This window comes from Diadema antillarum, unplaced genomic scaffold (assembly GCF_040938485.1).
Source record: "Diadema antillarum isolate AM-2024a unplaced genomic scaffold, OU_Dant_1.0 seq00000163_RagTag, whole genome shotgun sequence".
Classification (NCBI taxonomy): Eukaryota; Metazoa; Echinodermata; class Echinoidea; order Diadematoida; family Diadematidae; genus Diadema; species Diadema antillarum.
The window spans coordinates 1,307,588-1,333,713 of NW_027271234.1; the positions used below are offsets into that span (position 1 = coordinate 1,307,588).

The following is a 26,126-nucleotide window of genomic DNA, read 5'->3' on the forward strand; positions in this document are numbered from 1 at the left end:
TGAATCATCACCAAAGTCGAAGGTCTTTTCAAGTCCTCTTCTCTTTATATCCTTTTGATTTCAATCCCTCATGCGTGGAATTTTTAAGTCGGAGCTATTTCTTCAGTCCAAATAGATTTGACTTAGGAAATGTTGAATGTATATTGTAGCTGTTGTGCATACATTCAAAATTGTTCCTACTTTTTTTTTTCTCGCACACAAAGTGAACAGAATGCAGGAAATTGTTGGCACATTACAGTGCACTCCCGTTACAATGAACACGGTTATAACGAAATTTCGTTATAACGAAGTAAATCTTCTGGTTCCAAAATTGTCACCATTAAAGTCTATGGTACAAATTTCGCTTATAACGAACACGGTTATAGCGAAATTTCCGTTATAACGAAGTCTTTTCCGAGCGCCACAGACAAAGAAAAACAAAAGAAATGTGCTTCGTTATAACGAAATGCGAATTGCTTTCGAAAATACGTAGCGGAACAAGCATTTATAGCGTCTCTGCATGGGTGAACGCTTCACACCACTGTGTGTTTGCTCCTCGTGTAACGCACAGTTTCTGAGAGGAACTTGCGTTTATTATTGTAATACAGTTGTCCCATCACATTTCACATAGCTTTCCAGTGTATGATGAGTATTCAGCAAACAGAATATGATATATATACGTGGTTTCCTTGTTTTCATTATGTATTGTATTTGTTCGCTAATAACGAAATTTCATTATAACGAAAGAAAACTGCCGGTCCCGAGTATTTCGTTATAACGGGAGTGCACTGTATATGAATAGTATCATTAGGTGAGCAAAAGAGGTGAGACCATATCCAGACAGTCCATGGCATAATTCTGGGAATGTTCAAAAAATATCTCATAAATACTTAAATCCACTTTGCACAAACTTGTACAGCACACATTCTCATTCTTATAATGTTTCATATGCCAATTTCCATTTGTGCCACAAATTTTTGTTACTGGTACGCACTACCAAAAACAACAACATAATTTTTCATTGGAAAGTTGACCTCATCTGGATTAAACTTGTCCAGGTCAAAGAAAGGGTTAGATGCATGCACACTAATATAAAGTGAAAGAAAGCAATCCAAAATGCAGCAGGCATATCTATGGCATGTCAAGTAGAAATATAATTCATCTTTACAAGGTTTGAGTCATACACTGCAGTTTATATGTATTTATGTCTCTCTCTATCCATGCATATGCCAATTTACTGCCCAAAGTCTGCTGTTAGTGCATCCCAGGCCATTTTGCTATCACCACGGTACTGTAAAAGAGGAGATTTTTGCGCATTTCTTGTGACTAGAAACTAGCATTGAAATGAAAGCACATATATACTTTGCTTGTTACATGCAACAGGATTGAATATTTTGATTTCGTGGAATTAAAAGCATACAATATTTCATCTTACCCGCCTCAGCACAAAAGATAACTCACGCAAAAATTTCCACTATTGCAGTATTGCATTTACCTCTTGGAACAGAGATAATGGCAGCGAGAATTTTGTTTTCAGGTGTTTCAGAAGCATTTACTCTGACTCCTAATGTGTACATGGAGGGAGGAGAGGTTTACAACATGTAGAGGGTTATCAAAGTAATTGCATTCCATAGATCAACCTGTGAGGCACACAATGTAAGCAAAGTTTTCTATCACAATTATCTTCAGTGCACCCTGTCTTGCTTAAATCACACTCCTTGAAATACCATGGCAGTGTGGGTATAGAAATATATTATCTGGCTGTCTGAGTTAAAGACCACCCTAGGTGTAGCATAAGCGAGAAACTTTCATAGCAGGTGGCTGGTGCTGCTACAAAGTATAATTCATGTGAGTCGAGGCGTGTTTGGAAAGATGCAATACAATTTGATGTGCAATGAGACATTGTTTCTGTTCAATCTAATCAAAAATTTGTCCAAGCTTACAAAATGGCATCTAATCTTGACATTCCAGCCTGCTGAGATGGCGCACAAGCAAAGCAAACTGGCCAATAGTTGTATGATTGCTTGTAAATGTGAGCTGGTGATACGACAAGGCATGCACATACTATTTCATTATTGCAGCAACCATTTCGACATCAAAATGTTTTGTTAAAAAAAAAACACAAACTATTAATGAGAAATGAAATGGCAAATTTCTGTCTCTGCATTCTTGTCTTTGTGCGAAAATGACTGGCCCCCAAGAGCGGGTCGTCTCCTCCACGCAAGACCCAATCTCAGAAACATGTTGCAAAAAACACGCCGGACTCTCCCCGACTCATGACTCATCGGGGGAGAAGAAGAGAGCCGACAGAGCAAAGACCAAGAAGACCACACCTCCAGTCAGCGTCACTATGAGGGAGAATGCAAAATACACACAAAAATTATGATTACAACTCAGGGGATGGGATATCTACAACATGGCTTCACATTTAAGCAGAGGCCCAGGGCCACTAAATATCACGTAGGGCCACCAAATTTCCAAAAAGGTTATCTTTCAGAGGCATGATTGGGCAGCTACAATGCAAACTAAATTTTCATATTTCATTTTCTTTCAGGCGACAACATTTCTTTTTTGCAACATTAATCAATTCCAAGATTTTAGGGTCATTAGAGAAAGAAATTAGTGTCAAGCCCTGTCCATTGAACACAGCAATGTATTTGTGAGGAAAATTGCAATGTGTTGTTTTTTTCTCCATGACAAGGGCAATTCCGTGTTGCCTTTCCTAGAAATCATAAATCTGCAATAATTTGAAATATATATGAGCTACAGGGACAAATTTCGTATCAAATGATAGAACTTGTCTAGTTCTATCATTTGAGTGGCATTTTGATACAATTAAATGGTATTTAGGCATTCTTTTCATCAAAAACCCATTTTGGGGCAAAAACTTTGATAATTTTTGTAAAAACACAAACTCTTTGACTCTCAATATTCTATATTCACCAACACATCAGCATTTCATTCAAAGTAGCTTATGGTTAAGAATGGACCAAAAACACTAATATTAGCCTTGTCTGAGATATGAACTGTGTTGAAGTATGAATATTGGGACTTTAAAAAGTGGACAAAGTTGTAATGTCCGTAACGCTACATTTGTGAACCTGTAGAGTACATGCTGAATGAGCTGTACACAATTATCAATCTACAACAGACCCTGAGAACTCATTTCAGAATAAAATTTCTTTTACTTAATGCTCCGATTCATAAATTTTGCAACATTCCGCATGGAGGTAAATAATTGTGTCCAAAAAATGTAATGTCCGTAACGGCAAGCATTTTGTGTAATATCAGTCAAATGTTTTATCGCAACTAATCAAACCTCAGACTGTTAACATTTCAGGGCAACTGGGTTAGAATAAATGTATTCAGAATGATCATGCTGATCGAGTTGTTGAAATAAGCCCAAAAAGTCACAAAAAATTCTCTAAAATGTAATGCTGGAATTGCCCCATGCTAAAACAGCAAGAAGCAGTAAAAATTCTGTGCAGTTTATAAAAAAGATATATATCATGTGATGTTCATATCATAAATGTTGGAAGAAGGGAATATCATCACACCCATCTCCTGTTGAAATTAGGTGTTTAGAGGTCACAATGCAAATCTAGTTCTCTTGATTGCTTTTCTCATTTGTACGGGCCAGTCAGTTTGTTGAACAATTTCTTTAACTGATTGTCCTCAAGACAACTATCTACAGTTTTGTTTTCCTACAGTCTACACTTGAAACATATCAAATCATGAGTACAGGAAAATACTGTATACGCCATATATTCATCGAGTCTATAAATTTGTGCAATTTCAAGGATTTCACGAGTGGTTAAATTTGCTATCATGGAGGACAGCAAAGAATGGAGAAATGTATACGTGCATGTCACATTCATATCGGGATCAGATTCAATATTTTCTTGTGTTTTTGAATTTGTGAATAGCAACAGACTCATGAAAATCATGAAAATAAGAGCCTTACAAAATATTTGGCATATACTGTAATAGCGATTTAAAGGGCATGGCTAGTAACCGATCAATGGGAATCAGTGGGAATACTGAGGGATGATTGTTCCAATCCTTGTGGGATTCATTTAAGAGTACATTATGTATCTACTGTTGTGTGAAAATTATTTGCTTCAGAACGGTCTCATATTCAAGTAATGTGCAGATTAATACCCCGTCACTGACCAGGCACACCAACCTGGAAACATTAAACTGCACATTACTTGAATATGAAACCATTCTGAAGCAAATAATTTTCACACAACAATAGATGTATAATGTACTCTTGAATGAATCCCACAAGGATTGGAACAATCATCCTCCAGCATTCCCACTGATCAGTTACTAGCCATCCCCTTTAATTCTGCCATCTGTAGCAGCAACTACACGGCACAAGATATCAGTTGCATTTTCGGGTGGCAGGTCTAAGCGGGTTAAGCTGGACTCCATACCTGTTCTGGCTGATATCCTTTGAGCCACCATTCTCCCACCGATCACAGCTAAGCCTGTACAGAAAGCATGACCCAGCGTCCCTCCTATTGTCACTCCTAGCACGTTCTGTGTGAGGAAAAGTGAAAAAAGTTAGAGGGTGTATGTATTCAATCTCACAGAGAAAGAAAGAAAGATTGACATGATGCATACTCTAGTACATTGACAACATAAATTCCATTCAGAAGGCAAAGTGTTTTGATTTTTCATTTCCGATGAACTGCAACATGAAAATCCACTAATTCAAGAATATGCAAGGTAATATTGATAACAAACGTTAAGTGGGCAAATACTTTTTTTTTTTAATGTACTGATACAGAGACATACAGAGATCTTTGAACAATGCTGATAAATTGACACCATATTCTTGACTCTGACTATGTTTGATTTTGTAACATCAGTGAATTGTACTTTTAATAATCAATTTGAACAACTGGTACTCATTAATCTGTCCATCGACATCGATATAAAGGTAAGTGCAATCCAAAACTAGAAATATCACTTAAGGTGATTAATACCCCCGCCCCGTGACGACAGTCTTACCCAAGGAATGATCTTTCCTTGATCTTCTGCCATTTAAATGTCGTTACCATGGCAACGCAGCTTCCGACACGTCCGAAAAATATGTCTTGCACATCTTCCCACCAAGACTATTGTGTGTGCCACATTTCATAAGCTTTTGTCAAAAACTGAGGAAGTAGTTCAATCCACAAGATCTTTCCTTGATCTTCCGCCATTAATATGCCGTTACCATGGCAACGCTGCTTCCGACACGTTCAAAAAATATGTCTTGCACATCTTCCCACCAAGACCAATGTGTGTGCCACATTTCATGAGCTTCAGTCGAATACAGAGGAAGTAGTTCAATCCGCAAGATCTTTCCTTGATCTTCTGCCATTTATATGCCGTTACCATGGCAACGCAGCTTCCGACACGTCCGAAAAATATGTCTTCCACATCTTCCCACCAAGATCAAGGTGTGTACCACATTTCATAAGCTTTGGTCAAAAAACTGAGGAAGTAGTTAAATCCGCAAGATCTTTCCTTGATCTTCTGCCATTAATATGCCGTTACCATGGCAACGTACTTTCGGGTACTGTCAAAAAATGCGTCTTGCACATCTACAACCAAAGGCACACATCTGTACCAAGTTTCATGGAAATTGGGCAAAAACTGAGGAAGTAGTTTGCAACACAAAATTTTCCATCATTTTGGCTCATAATATGTGAGCTGTTACCATGGCAACATACTTTTTGTCACTGTCAAGAAATGTGTCATGCTGACCTATATCCTAAGACAAACATTCAATATGAATTCCATGAGAATTGGAAGAACACTGATGAAGCAGTTTTGCCATGAAGCATTTTGCCCTATATTTTACCAATAACATGCCGTTACCATGGCAACGCACTTTTTGCCACTGCGGAAATATGTGTCTTGCACATTAACATATTCAGATGAACATCTGTACCTAATTTCATAAAAATTGATCAAAAACTGTGGGAGGAGTTCGCGACGCAAGATTTGTACCCATTTTTGCCCATAATATGCCGTTACCATGGCAACGTACTTTTGGGTACTGTCAAAAAATACGTCTTGCACATCTACAACCCAAGGCACACATCTGTGCCAAGTTTTATGGGAATCGGTTGAAAACTGAGGAAGTAGTTCGTGACGCAAGATTTGCAACGGACCGACCGCCCGACCGCCCGACCGACCGCCCGACCGACCGCCCGACCGCCCGACCGCCCGACCGTCCGCTGATTCCTATATACCCCCTTCAAACTTCGTTTGGCGGGGGTATAAATACACTGCTGAGTCCTAAAACAAGAAAGAAAGAAGGGAGGAGAAATACAAAAACAACAAGAAGTCTGTCTGCTGACTAGAAGACTTTTAGTTTTTGTGATTTGAAATACATACTGGTGCATTTGAATTGTGCTAAAGTAACTAACACAGGGTTGCTACTTCCAGCTTGATTTCAAATGCGGCATTACCATGTACATATTTTTCCTTTCCAATCCAAAACACCGCAACAGAATATTTGACTGCCACAAAGTTCACCCATCACGGCTCTAGACGAAAATATTGATACAGCGCCATATTGATTCATTTCGATTTAAAATGGCACTTTGTGTCATATAAATGGTTCAATGTTTTCCCTGAGTTGACACAAGTAAGTGTCACAGGGAGTCAGCTCAAACCGGAGGGTAGACTTTGCCTTCCTCATTCATCTTGTCAATCAAAAGCAATGCGTCGTGTGATGTGACCAACTTAAAACAAAACAAAACAAAAACCTTCTCCCAAAATAATAGAATGTAATGAGTGCAACATACTCTTATCAGACTGCTGACATGTAATGAATTGTAAACAGTGCCCTGTCACACAATGCCACTTCTACCTGTCATTGCCGTTGACAATGCCAATCTGGCATTAATCACATCGGGAGTCACTAGGTCAAGTGGCTTGTCAGACAAGTGTGGGGGCAAAAAAAAAAAGTGATGCACATGACTAGATAAAATCATTGGAGGCAAGAGTCCTCCTGGATGTATCTAAAAGAAGTGCTACAGTGTAGGCCTGTAAAAGTATCTTGACCCGCGTGATCGCTGAGACAGACCAAACAGTGAGACATTCCCCCCATCCGCCCTGCCAATATCTTCAGTACAACTGGGAAAGATATAAATACAACAAATTGCCCTTTTATCATCAGTAATGACAGAGTATATGGCAGTAACAAAACTCAAAGAGTTGACATTTATGACATCATACCCTACAAACAACAACAAAATGGCAAAAAATACATCTCCACAGAAACACTTTTTTAGATTGTATTACCTTTTTTTTTTCCATGATTGAATCATGCTATAAATCTTGATGTCTTAATGTATCTACATCCTTCTTTTCACACATACACTTACTCTATTTGACTTTGACTACATTTCCACAGGTTGATCTTTAACATAAGCCTGAGTTTGATAACAATTATCAAAACATAAAACACAGAATATCCTATGCATATCTAAGTTCAAACTGCCGGCAGTCACTGCATAGAATGTGTTGGGCAGGTCATATGGTTGTCAAGCTGAGCAACTCTCAGTAGCACATCTTGTTTAATGGAAGATGTACTGTGGGTCACAAACCTCCTTGTGCTTTTGGGTTTTGTTTTTGCTTTTTTCTCTGTCTGAGCCCTGTTTTATGAAGAGTTATAATTGATTATATAGTTGATTTCCATGGTAAGTCTATGGCAGTGTTTGGTGAGGAAAGGAAATTTATTATCGATTATATCTTTTGATAAAACGGGGCCCTGGTACATTCATTCGTTGACAGAGACTGAGTCATTATTGAAAATAAACATGTATTCATCACACATCCTTTTCTTCATAAAAATCTACAGATTCTGTTTTGATAACCTTGATCTTACATTGTATTTTCCTGCACAGGTGATCTGCTGAGATTGTTTCTTCAACAAACTGACAGAGGAAGAATCTCTTCCTCTGTAAACTTACATTTGTTTAAAAAAAAAACAATCTTTGGCAAACACATCTACACCTTTCACACCAAACAAAACTGAGAGATTTATCGTTCACCATATTCATACCAAATGATGAATGCATGGATCTCAACAGAACCCATCTGGGCAGAGACATTAACGTCACTTTATGTTACAATGAACAGCACTGGATGGTTGTTGGCATCATCTTAAGTCCAGTAGCATAGGGATATCATCGAGTGGGGAGGCTGGTCCTGCTCGGATATACTCAGGAATCCCCAAAGGAACTGTGTACAGCTTTATCACCAATCTCTACTAAGTACACACACGGCTGAAAAATCTTGAGTGGAGTTGACCGTTACCTATGAACGCATGCTTCAATGCACAGGCATTTGCTGATGCATGAATGATGGGCAATATTTGTGGTTTTCAAACGTCCCCAGGTGGGCAGCAGATGAAAATCAATTGATTTGGACCACCCACGTTTCTCCATGCCATCGGGTCTTTGATGCACTTTGGTAAAATTCTAATGTGAACAGGAGGTGGCCATCAAACACATGATGTTCTGCTTTCCAGCAATGTTGTTCACACTATCACCCTTGCCTTATCATCTCTTGCCTGTCACTTCGCATGGCTAAACTTGATAACGTGAAGAGAGAAGACAATAACGATTTACAATGGTGCTTACCTCTCTTGCTGCTAATACTATTGTTGTCATCTGAGACCTGTCACCCCACTCCGCTAAAAATGTTAGTGTGAACGCCTCCAGCAGGATTGGTGAGAACAGACCCAGAATTTTCCGCCGCTGCCCGCCTCTTATGATTCCAGACTCTGGATCCTGTGTCACACTTGACATCATTTCTTTTTCTCTCTGAGAAAAATCAGACAAGGGAGTCAAATACTCAAATCAACACATTTTCATTTGACATACAAAACATGTTACCATCATATCACACAATACCAAAGCATTTTACTGAATGAACAAATAAACACATCTAACAGAAATACATAGATCTAGGATTAACAAGCGATCATTCCTGGAGATTGTTTTTACAGCTCAGGTTGCATGAATTTTCAGATTTCTGAAATCCTGAAATCAAAGAAATGTGAAAAAGCTGATCAAAACTAATCAAATCTTGAATGATGGTCGGTAATGAAATATGGGGAAGGTTCCTTGTCATTGACATTTAGTGCTATCAAGGTTAGTTATGAGTATGTCAGATATATTTGGAAAAAAAACAACAACAACAACACACCTGAATGCAGATCATGTTTAAAAATTATAAAAATATACACATCCACCCTGGAAGCTTTTTTACTACCTAGAAATTTCCATTGAATAATGACTCTTGAACACTTCCTCATACGTGCCTAATAATTCCATATTACCACTTTCAAGGGGGAAATTTCTTTTTCTAACACTTTTCATTGCCTCAATAACATGTTAATGGTAAAGGGCAATATTTTGAGCAACATTATTTTCATGTAACACAGCATGTACATTGTATACCAAACCAAAATTAGTGTAAATTACTAATTAATAAATCCTGGTAACGAGATGCATTGTGAAAGTGGGTAATACAGGTAGTCCAAACCATACATGTACATGTATATCATGGTATTTGTAAACTGCTCTGTTACCGCTGTATCTGAGTTAGACCTGTATGCTTTGGCTGATTATTAGCGTACAATTATACATACTATGTCAGCATGGAAAAACAGCAAGAGGACATTTCCTAGTACTGAAAGAATGTATAAATATATTTGAATCAAAACAGATGATATGGAGAGGATGGTTTTTTTTGTTGTTGTTGTTGTTGCTGGGATGTAGTATAGGCTTTGGTGAAAAATGCGATAAACAAAAAAAAAAAGCAAGACAAGGCAAAGCAATGAACAATGACAGTTGTATTCAAATGCAAGTAAGATAAATTTGGAGGGGATTCCTTTTTGTCAATGCAGAAATACATACATGTATACGTGTGCATGTATCATGGAAAACAAATGATAGATGTAGGGAGAATATAATGTCGTTTTTACCTTTTCATTAAATATAGTAATGTATGCACAAGTATCTTTAACAAATTATATGAATGATGCGTACAACTGTATGTGTTTGTGGAGGGGGGAGGGGGGTTGGGGGCATGATTTCATTTTTTTTCCGCCCCATGCAGTCACGCATGCAGTAGATGTGTATTATGGAAAATATGACTTCAAAGTGTATCCAACGCTAAAAATCATAATGCGCTGGCACATGTATGGTACAAGAGTTCTCCCTTAAATACCAAACATTAGACCTATTTGCCAACTACTAAACACACGACTTGTATTATATATAGCGATTGAGAAAGTGGCACCGATATTAATGTCTACTTTCATTTTCTGTTTTTTCCAAGTGCAGCAGAACTACCTGTAATAAAATTGTCCCATTTGATATCAATACAATCGTAAGTGCATGCAGGCACAGCGGGGCAATCCTACTTGCAATTTTTACTTCCTTGATCTGTAGTTTCAAACAAAAAAGACTGTATTACTGGCCAGTTGCCAATATATAAAAATTATGTATAGTCAGCAAAACAAAAGATGCACTATTTCCATTGATAAAAAACAACAATAAGAACAACCCAGCAACAACCACCCCATGCAGAGCAATTCAACTGCACCATAATGTAGATCCAATGTAACCAATGTACGTGCCTAACAAGCATTACCAGTGCAGGGGGCCCTTCATTCACATTTTGATATGATGATGTTCATTGATCTTGACAAATGAGGTTTCGCAAGTGAGATCATGTCGGAACCTACATTTAAACCGCAGGCGTGCAGCAGATGGACTGTGTATGATTTATGGGAGAACATTTAGACAAAAACAGGGTCATAAGCTTCAAATAAATGATAATGATAGCAATGATAATCATAAAATAACCGGAAGAACTCTTGTGACACTGCATTGTAGTGTTACATTGCTGCCATGATTGCTGTGAAGGAAGTAGTGTCTTGATGTTTGACTTATGACATGCATTTGACTATTGCATTACATGTAATAATACACGCTGTGGCATTCCTTGATTAAATGACAGGAAGATTTCCTGGATTAAATAACAGGAAGATACACACTGTGACACTCCTGGATTTAACAAAAAGACTTTACCGATGATGCATGCATGTTTGTGCATGTGTATGTACACACGTATGAGAAAGAGCAACAAAGACAGATGCAAGGTTACTCAAGAACTTTTACAGTTTTAAGATCTTGCTTTGGTACACCTATTGGTAATAGGCCACACTATCACATCTGGTGAGGCTTCAAAATGAGAGAATGGGTTGAAGTCTTGTTCTGTTAGGTACAAAGCTGTATTGTTCATTGGAAGACTGTTACTTCTTACATCTAGTGCAAGCTGCATTGTCATCTTCCATACAGTCAAAGAAGCAATACAGTCAAGTGTAGGTATAGGCATGATGTGATGCTGGTCTGAGGCCATATTGTATTACCAGCATGCTACAAGAGATGAGAACCATCACTGGCTGTTGGGCGGAAGCTTGGTGGTCTAGTTGTGGATATATGATGCCTGTCTAGCAATCAGGAAGTCTTTGGTTGGAGTCCGACCCAAGTATGTGTGTGCCCATGATTTTCTATCACGGTTATTACTAAAACACTGAATAATCAGTGTTCATTTCCATTGACAAAGAGCAATTTGTCAATCAGTTGCAATAAAAAGAACTCCACACCAGAACCCTTCATTGGGGAAAAGAGTGTTCTTGAAAAACTGCAAAAAGGGGCACTTTCCCATTTCATTTATGATTTCAAATTTTAGAACTATACAGAATTGCTCTTTTTGAAAAGACACGAAATCAAACTTGACACGATTGATCCATTTCACATATTGTGAGTCTTTGCGAAAAACTGGGTCATGAATACGACTTTCTGTTGGTTTTGTGATGCACGGTCAAATACGATACAATCAAATGTTGTGCATTATAGAGAGCTTTATTCTCTAGTTGTAAATTCAGGGTGGTGCAACGATACATACGATCCGGCAGTCTTCAAGGTGCATGAATCCCAAATACTGAGTGTGGTGTGAGATGCAACAACACGAAATGAAATGAGCCATCTGTGAAGGCTGAACACACTTGTGTGGAGAAGGGACACATGACGGGTCACAGACGCATGTGTGATGCTGGATATTGTAAACTTTTCAAGTAGCTGCTGCAGCATGTAGATGTTCTGAAGGTTATATACAGGGGCACATGGTGTCACCTTTGAACTCTGACCTACTGACCTCATCAGTGCCGTTCTCTACACCTATATGGGTTTCTACATGGTTTGATGTGTGATTTTGAAGAACAGGCAAACTTCCCTTCTTCAGGGATTCCTGTACCTACGTAAGAACAAAAGGTTCAACTAGGCATGCAAAACAGACCCAAATCATAACATACCTTCTAAATATGGCAAGCAAAGAAACAGAAATAAGACATGCATACATGCGTATAACTTGAAATTCTTCCAAAATAAAGGTTTAACAAGAGACCCGTGGGTCTAGCGCTCACCTGAGTATCGCAAGTTCACCTTTCACGCAGTCACTAATCTAAATCATACACAGCTCTACCAAAATTTGACCAGGCATTCTCAAGTAGAAGATGAACATGTACAATTAGGGCCTAAATTCAGATCACCCCCCCCCCCCCCCCCCCCCCATAGTATAAATTTTAGCTCAATCACTTCTGGTTCTATAGAAAAAAACTTTTTTTTTTTAAGATTCCTTAATTGGGGGGGGGGGGGGATGGGGGGGGGGGGATGGGGGGGGGGCAGAAGCATGGTGCCCATTTTAACAAAATGAAATCCTAACCCCCTAGGGATGCTACATGCCAAGTTTGGTGAACATCCATCACGAGGTTTTCAAAAAGAAGATGAAAATGTACAATTTAGGCCCCAATTTGGACCTCCCCACCCCTCCTCCCTGCCCGCAAGGGGGCACCCCTGCATCTACTATCAAACAAACTTGAAACTACAGTCATTAATGTACTAAGCCATAGTATTAACTTAGTTCTATCAGTTCTGATTCTAAAGAAAATTTTTACAGATTCCTTAATTTTGGGAGGTTTGGGTCCCTTGGGGTTCTCCAGGTGGGATACAGTGCCCATTGGAACAAGTTGAGATCCTACACCCCTAGGGATGCTACCTGCCAAGTTTGGTGAAAATGGGTCATGGGGTTCACAAGAAGAAGATGAAAATGTACAATTTAGGACCCATTAGGACCCCTCCCCCACCCTCCTCCTGTGGGTCCCAAGGGGGCACCCCTAATTCCACCATGAACAAACTTGAAACTACAGTCACTAATGTACTAACTCATAGGATTAACTTAGCTCTATCACTTCTGGTTCTAGAGAAGAAGATTTTAAAAGATACCTTGATTTGGGGGGGGGGGTTGGGCCCCCTGGGGCCCCCCTGGGTGGGGCATGATGCCCATTTTAACAAATTGACATCCTAACCTCCTAGGGATGCTACCTGCCTAATTTGGTGAAAATCCATTGTGAGGTTTTCAAGAAGATAATGAAAATTTACAATTTAGGCCCCATTTGGACCCCGCCCCCTGCCCCAAGGGGGGCACCCCTGGGTCTGCCATGAACAAACTTGGAACTACAGTCATTAATGAACTAACTCATAGTATCAACTTAGCTCTATCACTTCTGGTTCTAGAAAAGAAGATTTTTAAAGATTCCTTAATTTGGGGGGTTTCAGGGCCCCCCCTGGGTGGTGGGGAATGGTGCCCATTTTAACAAATTGAGATCCCAACCTCCTAGGGATGCTACCTGCCAAGTTTGGTGAAAATTGGTCTTGGGGTTTTCAAGAAGAAGATGAAAATGTAAAAAGTTTTACGCAAGACGGACGACGCATGATGCACAACGGACGACGGACTCCGGACGAAGAGCGATCGCAATAGCTCACTTGAGCCTTCAGCTCAGGTGAGCTAAAAAAAGGACCAACCACACATACAAGCAGGAGATACACACAAAACATATGACACACATATTCGTATGTGTGTTGCATATACATGTAAATGAAGCTAGTTTGATTCAACGCTTCTTTGCAAATAATTCGATATCAACTGCTCTCTTGAAACTCAAAAAAATATGCATGCATAGATACAAATAGATATTTTGATTCTTTTTACTAGATTCTTTAGAAGTTAGATAGCTGTATAAACAGCATGAACAAGGGGTAACTGGGTAAATACACAGGCTGTAAAAAATGCTTTAAAATAAAACAAGGTACTCAAGATAGAGAAATATAATAATGCCACAGCAAACCACAAGAAGGAAAATATAACATAATTGAAACTAAAGTACAGGATACAATGCACTCTAAGAGGAGGATGGAAAGAGAGAGAAGAGGGGGAAGGGGAAATATTGTAAAAGTAGATATTTTCACACGATTAATTTTTCGTGCTCTGCCAGGTAAGATGGCTTTCGCATGTTTTTAATTCCGCGGAATCAGGACATCAACTACTGCAACATATGGCATGCAAAAATATTCTCGGGCTTTTAGTTTCATGCTCGTAGCGTCTGATTAAGCAAAATGTGCAAAAAAAAATTCCACTTTTACAGAAGATCATTTCTGTGATCAAACAACAAAGTTATGTCAAATACTTTTCCCTCTCCCCGTTAAAAAAAAAATAATAATAAATCACACATAATTGTTCAATTTCTTCACAAAATTTTAATTCTTACAAAAATCTCTCTTGCTCTTTGGGTTCAACAAGGTTTAAGTACACATGTATGTAGCCATTCTTGGTTAGTTTAGTGTGCTACGAGTTTCCCTTCTGCATAGGGTAATACACCCCTTGTGAGCGCCACATTTTAAAGCTTCACTTCACACATTTTTTTTTCATTCATACTTGTGAATAAATAGATTTAAATAGATTTTAATATTCATTCATTTATAAGCAGGTAGCCAGAGACAACTCTAAACACATGATCATTAGATATAGTCTTGCAATGGTAATTTCTTTTCTTGTCGTTACAAGCTTCTTTGAATGCTAAAGTAATGCTCCAACACAGCAAAAACTATTGTATGTGCCATATATCAAGCAAGCCTAAATTTTCGCGTATCGGGACTTTCCAACATTTTTGCATGTGGTTAAATTAGCAATCAACGGAGAAATGTATGGGGGATGTGCCTGTCACAGTCATATCGGGGTCACAGCCAATTTTTTCACGTCTTTAAATTCCCGAATGGCACCTGACTTGCGAAATTTGTAAAAATAGAAACCTCGCAAAATATTCGGCGTAAACAGTATTATATGTGATTATAAAACTCTTGATTTTAAAGGCTGGAAGCTTAACAGCCGGGTGTCTTACCTCTTCATCTCGCCGCTTCAATTCAGCCTGCACCTCTTCGAGCTCCTCCTGGCCCTCGTCCGGAGACATGTTCCACCCTTCCCGCAGCATCCTCACACCAAAGATGAAGAAGAGGACGGTTGAGGCGTAGTAGGTGAACTTGCGCGGAATGATGGTGATGGCATAACCAAGGAGGGCTGTACACAAAACACAAATTTCAGATATAAGCATGAAGTGTGCTATTTTGCATCAAATGAATACATGAATACTTATCTAAATCAATAAAAGACGGTAAAAAGAGTTAATCCATACTTCACGATCAAGCAGTGAACTGTGGATTCGTATTTAAACTACAACAAAGTTGGGTAGAGAGTAAACACAAGGTATTCGCTGGGATGGAGCCATGCAATATGATGAATGTCAGCAGAGCACGTTATATTTAAAATACTGTGCTTTGGTCACTAATTAGCATACACGCTTGCATGCTTTGCTTCAACAATTAACACATCAATACAATATCTCTGACAACTAATCATCACAGAGTACAGTTTACCTAATTCCCCGCCCCTATGTCCCTATTGTGTCACCATGGTCTTCCTGTTGAACAAAGGCAAATTGCAACTACACGTGTAGGTTACGTTTGAAAGAATGATTGAACGTTACAGGTACTGTTTACCACTGGGAGCAATGATCTAAAAAGAGATAATTTTTTATGCATATTTGTAAGTCAGTTGTATCACTATACATCCTACTATGTAAAAATTTTGCAGTGAAGCCAAAAATATGAGATATCAATATTTTTCTAAATAAACCTCAACTGTAGACAGTTTAGTCTAGAAACATTTTTATTATAGCCATTGTTCACATTTTGTATATTTAACAATGCTTCACATTGACTATACTTACTCAAATTTCTACATTGGTTGTTTCTATCCCTAACTCACATTATAGAACTATTTTGAAGCACTAAAGCTGGGTTGTTTCATCCGCAAATGCCCAGGGACATACAGAGCTAAGGGAATTGGCATACCAGATAGCACCGTCATGACAGCAAGGGCGCCAAGCGCTCCAGTGAAGATGGTGATGCGGGGATGTCGCATGGCCATGATGGCGGCAATGAAGAAGGTCTTGTCTCCCAGCTCGCTGACGATGATGACTGAGAGCGAGGCAACGAAGGCATGGACGAATGTAACGTCAACGACAGCCTTTTCCACAGGACTATCGAGGGCACCCTCTCCTCGGTCATCGTTGACAACGATGTCATTATCCTAAATGCATATACAAATGTAAGACAGCCACAGTGACGAAAATTGTGAAGTGATGACATCATTACCCGACTCATTTGGATAGTCATATCAACTAAAATTGTTCAGGAACTGTCTTGAAAAAAAAAAGGCAAAATCTTTTAATACATCATTTTGAGCAAAGTCTTACAGTTTCGTTTGTAAAATTTAATTCTTTCTTTCCAGACGTAACTCGAACTGGTCAAGAATTCTCCTTTTTAAAACACTCCTGTCACTGGAAGCATATCACATTGTGAAAAAGGTTCAAACTAGGCAGCCACTCTCAGGCAAACTTGACCCCACTGATGTTCAGCTTTTCTATCAGGTCCCCACATCCATACACCTTGAAAAGAGAGGAGCGCTGTGTTACGAGACTCAAAAGGACTGTGGCAGGGCTTTGGACTTTCTCATCCAAAGTCACAGTGTCTAATCAACTATTGAACTACAGATTTTACTACAGTGTATTTGCTGTTCACGTACAAGATACGACAAGACCCAACACGACATTCAGACCGTTTTACATACCACATGCTGTATGTACAATTGTACATATTCAGGGCTGCACACTAACCCATTCTGTCTACTGGTCGAACCTGTTCCTGTTAGACCAGTAGATGCCCAGTTTTTTTCAATTTTTACTGGTCCAAACCTAAAATTTACTTGTCCTGTTCTTTTTTTTCAAATGACCCTGACAATCAATTTTTTTTTTTAAAGTTTAGTATTTCCTGAATATTTTACTGTCTGGACAGTGATTTTTATACCAGTTTGAGACTGTTGGACTGGTGTCAGTGTTATTTGATAAATTGGATGCAGATCCAACTTCACATAATTTTGATTCAGTTTGATGGATAGATGTTAACCAGGGAAGATAATAACTTTAGAAAATACAGCATGGCATGATTAAGTGATACACTTTGTGTTATATTTCAATTATTCTTGACAAGTGAACATTTCACTTTGTTTTATTGTGATTATACGCAGAAAGGGTATTGATATCACAAGTAAGACATAGGAAAGCACATTGCTCATGGAATGTTTGTTGGGGCGAGTGTTGTGAATCAAACACCTTTCATTTATAAACAATATGTTCCATATAATTAAAAAAAAACCCAGAATTTACTTTAGTACACCTTACAAATTGTATATCACTGTCAAAAAGGTCCAAAGTCCCCTGGAACAGAGGTGAATACCTGATAAAGTCCTCCATGTCTGTGATCAGGCAAGAAATAAACTTCTCAAGTGTGTGATAGTGAACTGTAATCTCTTTTCGATTGTGCCATTTGTTTATTGAATGGTCATCAGTACCTTGAAGCTGAACTCTACAAATGGGCAAAGACAAAAAGCGGCATTAAAGGGGTAGTGTTAATAGTGTTATTAACTCTGCCAAGGGAGGAGCTTATGTTTTCATCGGCATTGGTTTGTTCGTCTGTTTGTCTGTTTGCAAAATAACTCCAAAATTTGTAAATAGATTTGGATGAAACTTGCAGGAAAGGCCATCATGTTGAGAATGACACAGAGAACAGATGATCAAATTTTGGTGGTAATCTGGGAATTCTAATGGATTTTATGAAGGATTTTTTTTTTTCATATTTGGCAGATAGGGTCAATGAACTTGGGAGTTCAAGCTGCACATTTCTTGAGGTTTGCATACGTGCACTAAAGTGCATTCTCTAGTTTCTGCTAGGGCGAGGTGTACCATGCAGCTAGAAGTTGATGACGTAACAAAGGACTTCTATATTGGGAAATCGGGCGATTTTCAGCATGCATAGGCCTACACTGTACTTATGGGTGGAAATCACTGATTTCCATGAAAGAACAAGATCAGTGGTGGAAATGAGCTGCTTGGTGAAGGTCTGCACTCTCAGAGTGCTTCTCTTGTTAATTTTGTGACAGTCAGATTGTCTGCCTTAGACAGCCTTATGATACTTGATGCTACATCGAAGCAAAACCTTGCATGTAATGGGTGTAATTGATGCACACTCTGTTACATCACTTACATTAACATTGAACTACATTCTTCATGTTGGCAAATTGCACAGTGATCATTGATACAATGACTAAGAATAAGATTTTGTGACATCAAGATAGAGTGCAGGCACAGATAGACATGTAGCTACCTGGGGTTGTTGTCATGTACAATGTATTTCATAGAGCAATAAATTCAAATTGTCATTAGTATGATATTCATGCACTAACAAATGGGATAAGTTACGTACAACATTACAGTACCTATTTGTATAATGCAGGGACCACCGCAAAATGGGGGGGGGGGGGGGGTGTGATGGTTGCAGTCCCACACTCTTTTGACTCCAAAAGACATTGAAAAATTATTCTAATTTTAAAAAGTCACAACAAAATCCAAGACTATACAAGGGAAAGATATTCCTTGATGGTCCACTTTTGGCCTGCAGCCCCCACCCCCCCCCCCCCCACCCCGGAAAAAAAACCAAATAATGAAAAAAATAATTCTGCGGCCCCTGTATTGTTCAGGAAGGGAATGGTTAAAGGGACGCAGTCCTCACGAAATTAAAAAAAATATGTTGTTGTTGGTACCTCCAATGAACTACTATCATCAAAAACAAACTTTCAAATCACCAAATAAGCTCGTACATTTCGGTTAAAAAAGTGTGACTCTGCAAATGAGCAAGTCTTGGCGGAGAGTCATATGTCATCGATGCACAACTCTTTCCAGCGGTGTTCTGCTCGTCATCCCTAGTTATTTATAAATACATGTTTATTATTTATTTTTATATTGATTGTACAGTGGACTCCCGTTATAACGAAGTCCTCGGGACCGGCAGTTTTCTTTCGTTATATCGGAATTTCGTTATAACCGAACAAATTAACAATAAAAATACATAGAGTGGATGACATTGCAGCCCAAATTTTTACTTCGTTATAACCGGAATTTCGTTATAACCGTGTTCGTTATAACGGGAGTGCACTGTATAAATAAGCTTGAAATATTTTGTTTGAAATAATAAAACCACATATTGTCACATTTTATGAAAAAATCAGATATGATCATTTTGAACACTTAAATTGGTTTTCTGAGGCACGGCTGTCAACTTGAGAGTAGGGCATCAATAACGTTGCACCTTTTGGCAGGCTCTTACACGATCGCTTGCAGGAATTATTTTTTAAAAATCGCGTACGGAGACAATTTTTGATGTCCACGCGTATAAATTGGTGAAAGGTTATATTTTTTACTCTTCTTAATTATCAGTACAGTGAAAATCTCAGGACTGCTTCCCTTTAAAAGCAAGTAAATGTGAATAGATGTCATTTACACAAGTGGAGACTGAAAAACAAGTCCCTAGTTATTGCCTTTATTTAACTTTGTCACAGGTTGTTTTGTAACTATTGTAGGTCCATGTGGATTGTGTGGATCAAGCAATATTGGTAGAACACATCAGCGAAGTTTTGAGGAAAAATCAGACAATCCATTGAACAGTAATCAATATTCATTAAATTTCAGTGCAGCCATTGCTGGATAAGAAGACAACATTAAACAACAGTTCCTAACATCATGTATGTACAACATACAATACAATGTATATAAAGAGTATTCCACAATATTTTGTTTGGGTTTTTTTTTCTGATACAGCCAATTAAACTGTGGTGTGGTGTGGAGCCGTACTTGAACCACAGATGTTTCAAACTTCAGCCAAAAGGAGTACAACCTTAGATCCTCCCCCCCCCCCCCCCCCCTTGCCCCCATCAGCAATAATCAGCGCCTCACATACCAGGGCAGCCTTCTGGTCTTCCTTGCGTTCCTTGCTCTCTGACTGCTGTTGGGCGTATGCCAGTCCAAAGGAGCACAGGCCACACATAATGCAGCTGACAAGATGCAGGTACACGATTCGTCTTCTCTGAGTTCTCATCTTCCTTATCAGTCACTGTCAACTTCCCGACCAATTTTGCCCTTCTTTTCTCTTTTTTTTCAAGGTCCAGAAGATTTGGGGGTGAGCCGGATCACCCTAAGACAGCTGCTTGAAGTAGTCTTTATCACTGTCTCTCTAGATCCAAGACAAACAAACTGGTCTGTCCTTTGATACTCCCAGTCAGGAAACGTATTGTATGTCTTTCAGTTGCGCTGGCTAATTCTGAACATCAGCAACACAGACCTGAGGATATGAAACAAAACAAATATCAAGAGAAATGCTGAATGAGAAAACACTAAAGAGACAGTACAAAATTGGTCCAATCATTTCTGATTGAGTACAGCACAGATTTTCAGTATAGTCCTAAACTTGTGTTTTTTCACACTATTGCCACCAAGCAAATAACAGGTTCTGGAGGGTTTGTCATGTTTTTTGTGTGATCATCAGTGGAAGATAGACTTTTTTTAATCTACTAGTACATGTATGCATAATTTACAAAATTGATGTCGAATAAGATATTGGCATCCCCTTCCCCCTCCCCCCCCCCCCCTTCCTAAAAAAGAACAAGGAAAAGTAGAAATTACGCGGTGCGTAATATATGTCCCCGCCGGAAGTAGCATTTTGTAGCAAAATGTGCAATATAGGTAAAAAATCAAGGTCAAAGGTCAAAGATGTCAAAGGTCAAAATTCTGTGTAAAAGTTTTGAAGCCCTCACCTAGTGCCATCACATATAAAGCAAACGGAATCGAAATCGGGTTAGAAATGGCGAAGGAGTAGCATTTTATAGCCACTGTACAATACAGGTCAAAAATCAAGGTCAAAGGTCAAAGAAGGCAAAGGTCAAAATTCTGTGTAAAGTTTTGAAGCCCTCACCTAGTGCCATCACATAAAGCAAACGGAATCGAAATCGGGTTAGAAATGGCGAAGGAGTAGCATTTTGTAGCCAATGTACAATACAGGTCAAAAATCAAGGTCAAAGGTCAAAGAAGGCAAAGGTCAAAATTCTGTGTAGGAGTTTTGAAGCCCTCACCTAGTGCCATCACATAAAGCAAACGGAATCGAAATCGGGTTAGAAATGGCGAAGGAGTAGCATTTTGTAGCAAAATGTACAATATAGGTCAAAAATCAAGGTCAAAGGTCAAAGAAGGCAAAGGTCAAAATTCTGTGTAGAAGTTTTGAAGCCCTCACCTAGTGCCATCACATAAAGCAAACGGAATCGAAATCGGGTTAGAAATGGCGAAGGAGTAGCATTTTGTAGCAAAATGTACAATATAGGTCAAAAATCAAGGTCAAAGGTCAAAGAAGTCAAAGGTCAAAATTCTGTGTAGAAGTTTTGAAGCCCTCACCTAGTGCCATCATATAAAGCAAACGGAATCGAAATCGGGTTAGAAATGGCGAAGGAGTAGCATTTTGTAGCAAAATGTACAATATAGGTCAAAGGTCAAGGTCAAAGGTCACGACTGAAATTCTGTGTAGAAGTTTCAAAGCTCCCTTGTAGTGCTATCATATAAAGCAAACAGAATCAAAATTGGCTCATAAATGACAGAGAAGTAGCAAATTGAAGATTTTGATCACACACGGACGCACACACGGACACACGGACGGACACACGGACGGACACACGGACGGACACACGGACGGACACACACACGTACGGAGCCCGTTTCATAGTCCCCTGCTCGAACTCGTTCGGCGGGGACAAAAAGAAATTATGTTCTCACTATGATGCTCCTACATACATGTACAGTGTAAGCCAGTGTACAGTTCCACTTTGCACATGAGCAGAAAAAGGTCATTTGTACAATCAGGCATGCTGTTCTTTTAATTCACTGAGATAAGCATTCCTGATGTAATGATTATTCATGTAACCCAAATGGTGCTTACTATCATAGCATATAAATTACTCCACCTGACAACAAGCCTCATATTTAGCAATATTGGTAGAAAAAGTTTGTTTATAATGCATTCAACACAAAACAATGAAATGAATGCCTGCCAAAATGTCAATTGACAGACCATTCTTGTCACCTGCTCTGCGTAAGTTCATTCTTTGTTTGAACGTGAATTCCATAAATTGTGGGCATGCTCATGCATCATGCTGCTTTGAAAACAAGCGAAGTGCCTAACCAACTGAGAAAAAAGAAAGGTCATTTGAACCAATGTGCCCATGAGCTAACTGTAACTGGCTTATGTACAATGTACAGTCACATGGAGTCTGTACAGAGCAACATACAAGAAACTAGAATCATTCCCTGTCTTTTATTCTTCTACTTCTTCTTTTTTTTTTCCAATCAGGTTATGGCATCATATTACAGCTTAAAGGGTGTGTACAGTTCTGGTCGAGGTGAGGATTTAGCTTTTAACGTTTTGCGAGATATTCAGAAACCACTCTATGAGATGTCAAAGAGCATGCAATTCTAAAGGGTATCAAAAGTTTATTTGATGAAAATCGGTTTTGAAATGGCTGAGATATCCAAAAACAAGGTGAAACCTAATAAAGTTGTGGCCTGTCGCCTTTTATCATTATCACTTTTTTTGGATATCTCAGCCATTTCAAAACCGATTTTCATCAAATAAACATTGAATCCTTCTTAAAATCACATGCTCTTTCATATATCATACGAGGTTCCTCCTTATCTCACTTATTAATATTATAAACCTGAATTCCCACCTCAACCAGTACTGCACAGTCCCTTTAAATTATTCACCTATCAAGCATGGTAAGTGTACCAGTTTTACATTGCATAAAACAGCAGCAACCGACTTTTAATCTTAAAATGGTCATCGAAGTAAGATTAAACCTTTAAAAGCATTTACATAAAAGCATGCTGTTTGCATTGGCTGAACTTTAGTCCTTCATCAACGCTATGCACCTCTAGCTTGTAATCAGCCTCATCGCATCACTTGAGATAAAGACAATGACAGAGTTTAAGACCAAGTTTGACCTACATTTGACCTGTATTCATACCAAAGTAACCTTTGCAGAGACACAGATTTGCAAACAATGGTTTGTGTTTTAATTCCAATAATAAGGACACCCTTTAAATAGATCACGTTGCCCTATCTGAACGACAACTGTTGCCTACAGGTTTCTATTACCTTGCATCATACAGATGCATTATAATATACTTTGTATTCTGACATATTGTACCAGTAACTATCTTCATTTCATTTTATACAACTCACAAAATGCTACAAATGCACCCTCTTCAGGGGCGGATCCAGGAATTCCATAAAGAGGAAGCGCCTTTACAAAATTAAAGGAAGGGCGTACACCCCTCCCATTTTTTCTTACTGTATAAGCTATTATTTTCGCGTACAGATACTTTTGCGAATTAGAGGGTCACAGACATTTTCACGTGATGTTGTTTTCGCGAATTGACACCAACGCTATCTCACATGTATCGCTACCCTAGTGCATGGCGACATTTTTCACATGTCGTTAAACTCACAATCCAACTGTGATTCGCGAAATTTGCGAAAATCAAACCCTTACGAAAATAACCGCTTATACAGTATTTCTTTTGTTTTGACAAAAAGTAAAGACAGGGCGCATGCCCTGTGCACCCCCATCTGGATGCACTTCTTTTCTAGTGATCAAAATGGTGCATTGACTGATGACCGACGTGAAAGCAAATTGTTTGTGTTATGATCTTTGTAAGCTATGTAAAAATCACAATAAGCCATGTGTGATATCATTGCACAACAAGCCCATGGAAGTGTACATAATTTGTACAGTGTGCAGGATGCTCAAATGGGGTTGCCATGATACTAGCCACAGGACACGGTGGACCCATAGTAGACATGTCGACCATGAATGGGCAGATGTCATGTCAATGTCATGCTGATAGAACCATACGATCGAGGCTGCCCGATTTAAGAATAAGATATAATATTTCTTAACTTTCTTTTCACTTCTTCTTATCTTTCTTCAAAGAGAGTGGAACCTACACAACAGCTGCACAGAGGATTCCATGCTATCTTTTCAAGCAAAATACAGTAGGGATGAATATGCATGGAAGCATGTCTATGCAGTATCTGTACTCTGCACATTTGTGTTTTCTACCAAGCTGCCTGTTTTGTAATCCGTTACCGCTGTGGACTGTCAGCTATCCATTGTGGTACAACTATAAAGATTGGAAAAATACACTTGTAGGGCTCAATGGTGAAACAAACAAATGCACACACACACACGTACACACAAACTACTTTTGAAGAAACACATTGTTTCCTACTTTATTAGCCCTTGCAAGAATAATAATGAGAAGACAACTTTACAAAGCAAGGACAGATGAGCCATGGCTATGCGATAACCTCAAAATGCCATTTACAGTAATTTTTGTATAATCATAAAAACATGATGGGTCATAGTACAATTGTATGATTTCACTGTGTCTCAAGAAGAATGCACTCACACACTGAATGCAGCAGATGTAAGAATTACGATTTTTAAGTCCTGTGCATATCAGGCAATTTATTCACTTCATGATACTGATGTTCACAAAACTAAAAAGGAACCCCCATCCGTTTAATAAACTGACCAAAAGATCGGTCTGCATGTATCTTGTCGGGATTGTATATTCCGCAGAGACCGCCTGGGTCCTTGGCTTTTGCCTTGGCTTCCTACTACGGAGGGCTGCTCACGTAAAAAAATGACAAAAACTCCTCTGGACAGACAGATTTTTCTGTTTTTAGACAAGGTAAAACAGCTTACACATTCTAGATTTCTACTTTGCCATGTCCATGATAATGATAATTGGTATCTAAATTTGAATTCAAATTTACATGAGTGGTTGGTCTGTGCTTAGCGGGTTGAATTGTAATAAACAGTGAGCACGCACAATTAAGCAGTGGAACAGCCTTCCTCAGGAAGCCATCGAGGCCAACACCATTGACACCTTTGTTTGTGTCCTGGGCCTCGAGACAGGAGTAATCCAAGCATCAAATTCTTTGTTAATTTATTACTTATTATTCTTTATTTCAATGAATGAATGAACTTTTATTGTTTCTTGGGATTATCTATTATTCAACAAAATAAATTATATTGCTGTTAAACTCAAAATCTACTGCACCGTGCAATACCGACCTACTTGTACCTGACAAAGACAAAGTGACAGAATAATCAGCATGTTGATTGCGGTCACTCACCAGGAAGAAGAAGAATTCTACAGAAGTATTTAGATATCCTCTAAATCAAACATTGTTTGAAGACCACGTCTATGCATGGCTACGCGGTCTAAAAAGTTAGCTTCACCAACACTTACCAGACTCCCTAGCCTAACGTTAGACCCCGCTGCTGCTGGGCCCCTCCTGGCCCTGTCATTCATACTCATGTCATGAGATTCACGGCAAGGCCAAGCAAGGGTTTAATATTACAAATTAAAGCCCAAGTTTATCTCCACCGCTTGTTCATGTTCAGCTCAGTGAAGGGAACCAACGATGAACGGAGTGAACGAGTGGCGCGTGTAATAATAGCAATACACATTTCAGAGCATGAATTACTATTGTCTAGTAGGCCCTATACGGTAAATTTAATGATAAATCAATTTGAAGTGATACGTACCATATCCGATATCCGTCGGAGGCCAGAATCCCTCCCGTGAGAGCTACCGGTTTCTATACTGTATGCTGCCGACGTTGAACGATATCCATACATTACACAGGGTCACCGACATACGTACA

General features: G+C 38.9%; 1 protein-coding gene across 1 annotated transcript; it reads right to left on the reverse strand.

The window, feature by feature from the left end:
• Positions 1 to 2,253: 2,253 nt before the first annotated feature.
• Positions 2,254 to 26,069, reverse strand: LOC139728078 (putative divalent cation/proton antiporter TMEM165). Its single transcript, XM_071639040.1, has 7 exons — positions 26,008 to 26,069; positions 20,307 to 20,687; positions 16,308 to 16,545; positions 15,299 to 15,474; positions 8,631 to 8,813; positions 4,419 to 4,524; positions 2,254 to 2,327 (listed from the first exon to the last, which is right to left on the reverse strand). Exons 2-7 carry the CDS (start codon positions 20,442 to 20,444, stop codon positions 2,254 to 2,256), a joined length of 915 nt encoding a protein of 304 aa, XP_071495141.1. The 5' UTR covers positions 20,445 to 20,687; positions 26,008 to 26,069.
• Between the last annotated feature and the right edge of the window lie 57 nt (positions 26,070 to 26,126).

Coding starts and splice junctions, on each gene's coding strand:
- LOC139728078 (XM_071639040.1), bottom strand. CDS start 20,444: ATGAGAACTCAGAGAAGACGAATCGTGTACCTGCATCTTGTCAGCTGC. Junction 15,475..16,307: donor TGTCATGACGGTGCTATCTG/GTATGCCAATTC, acceptor TTTTGTGTACAG/CCCTCCTTGGTTATGCCATC. Junction 8,814..15,298: donor TGAAGCGGCGAGATGAAGAG/GTAAGACACCCG, acceptor GATTTTTCTCAG/AGAGAAAAAGAAATGATGTC.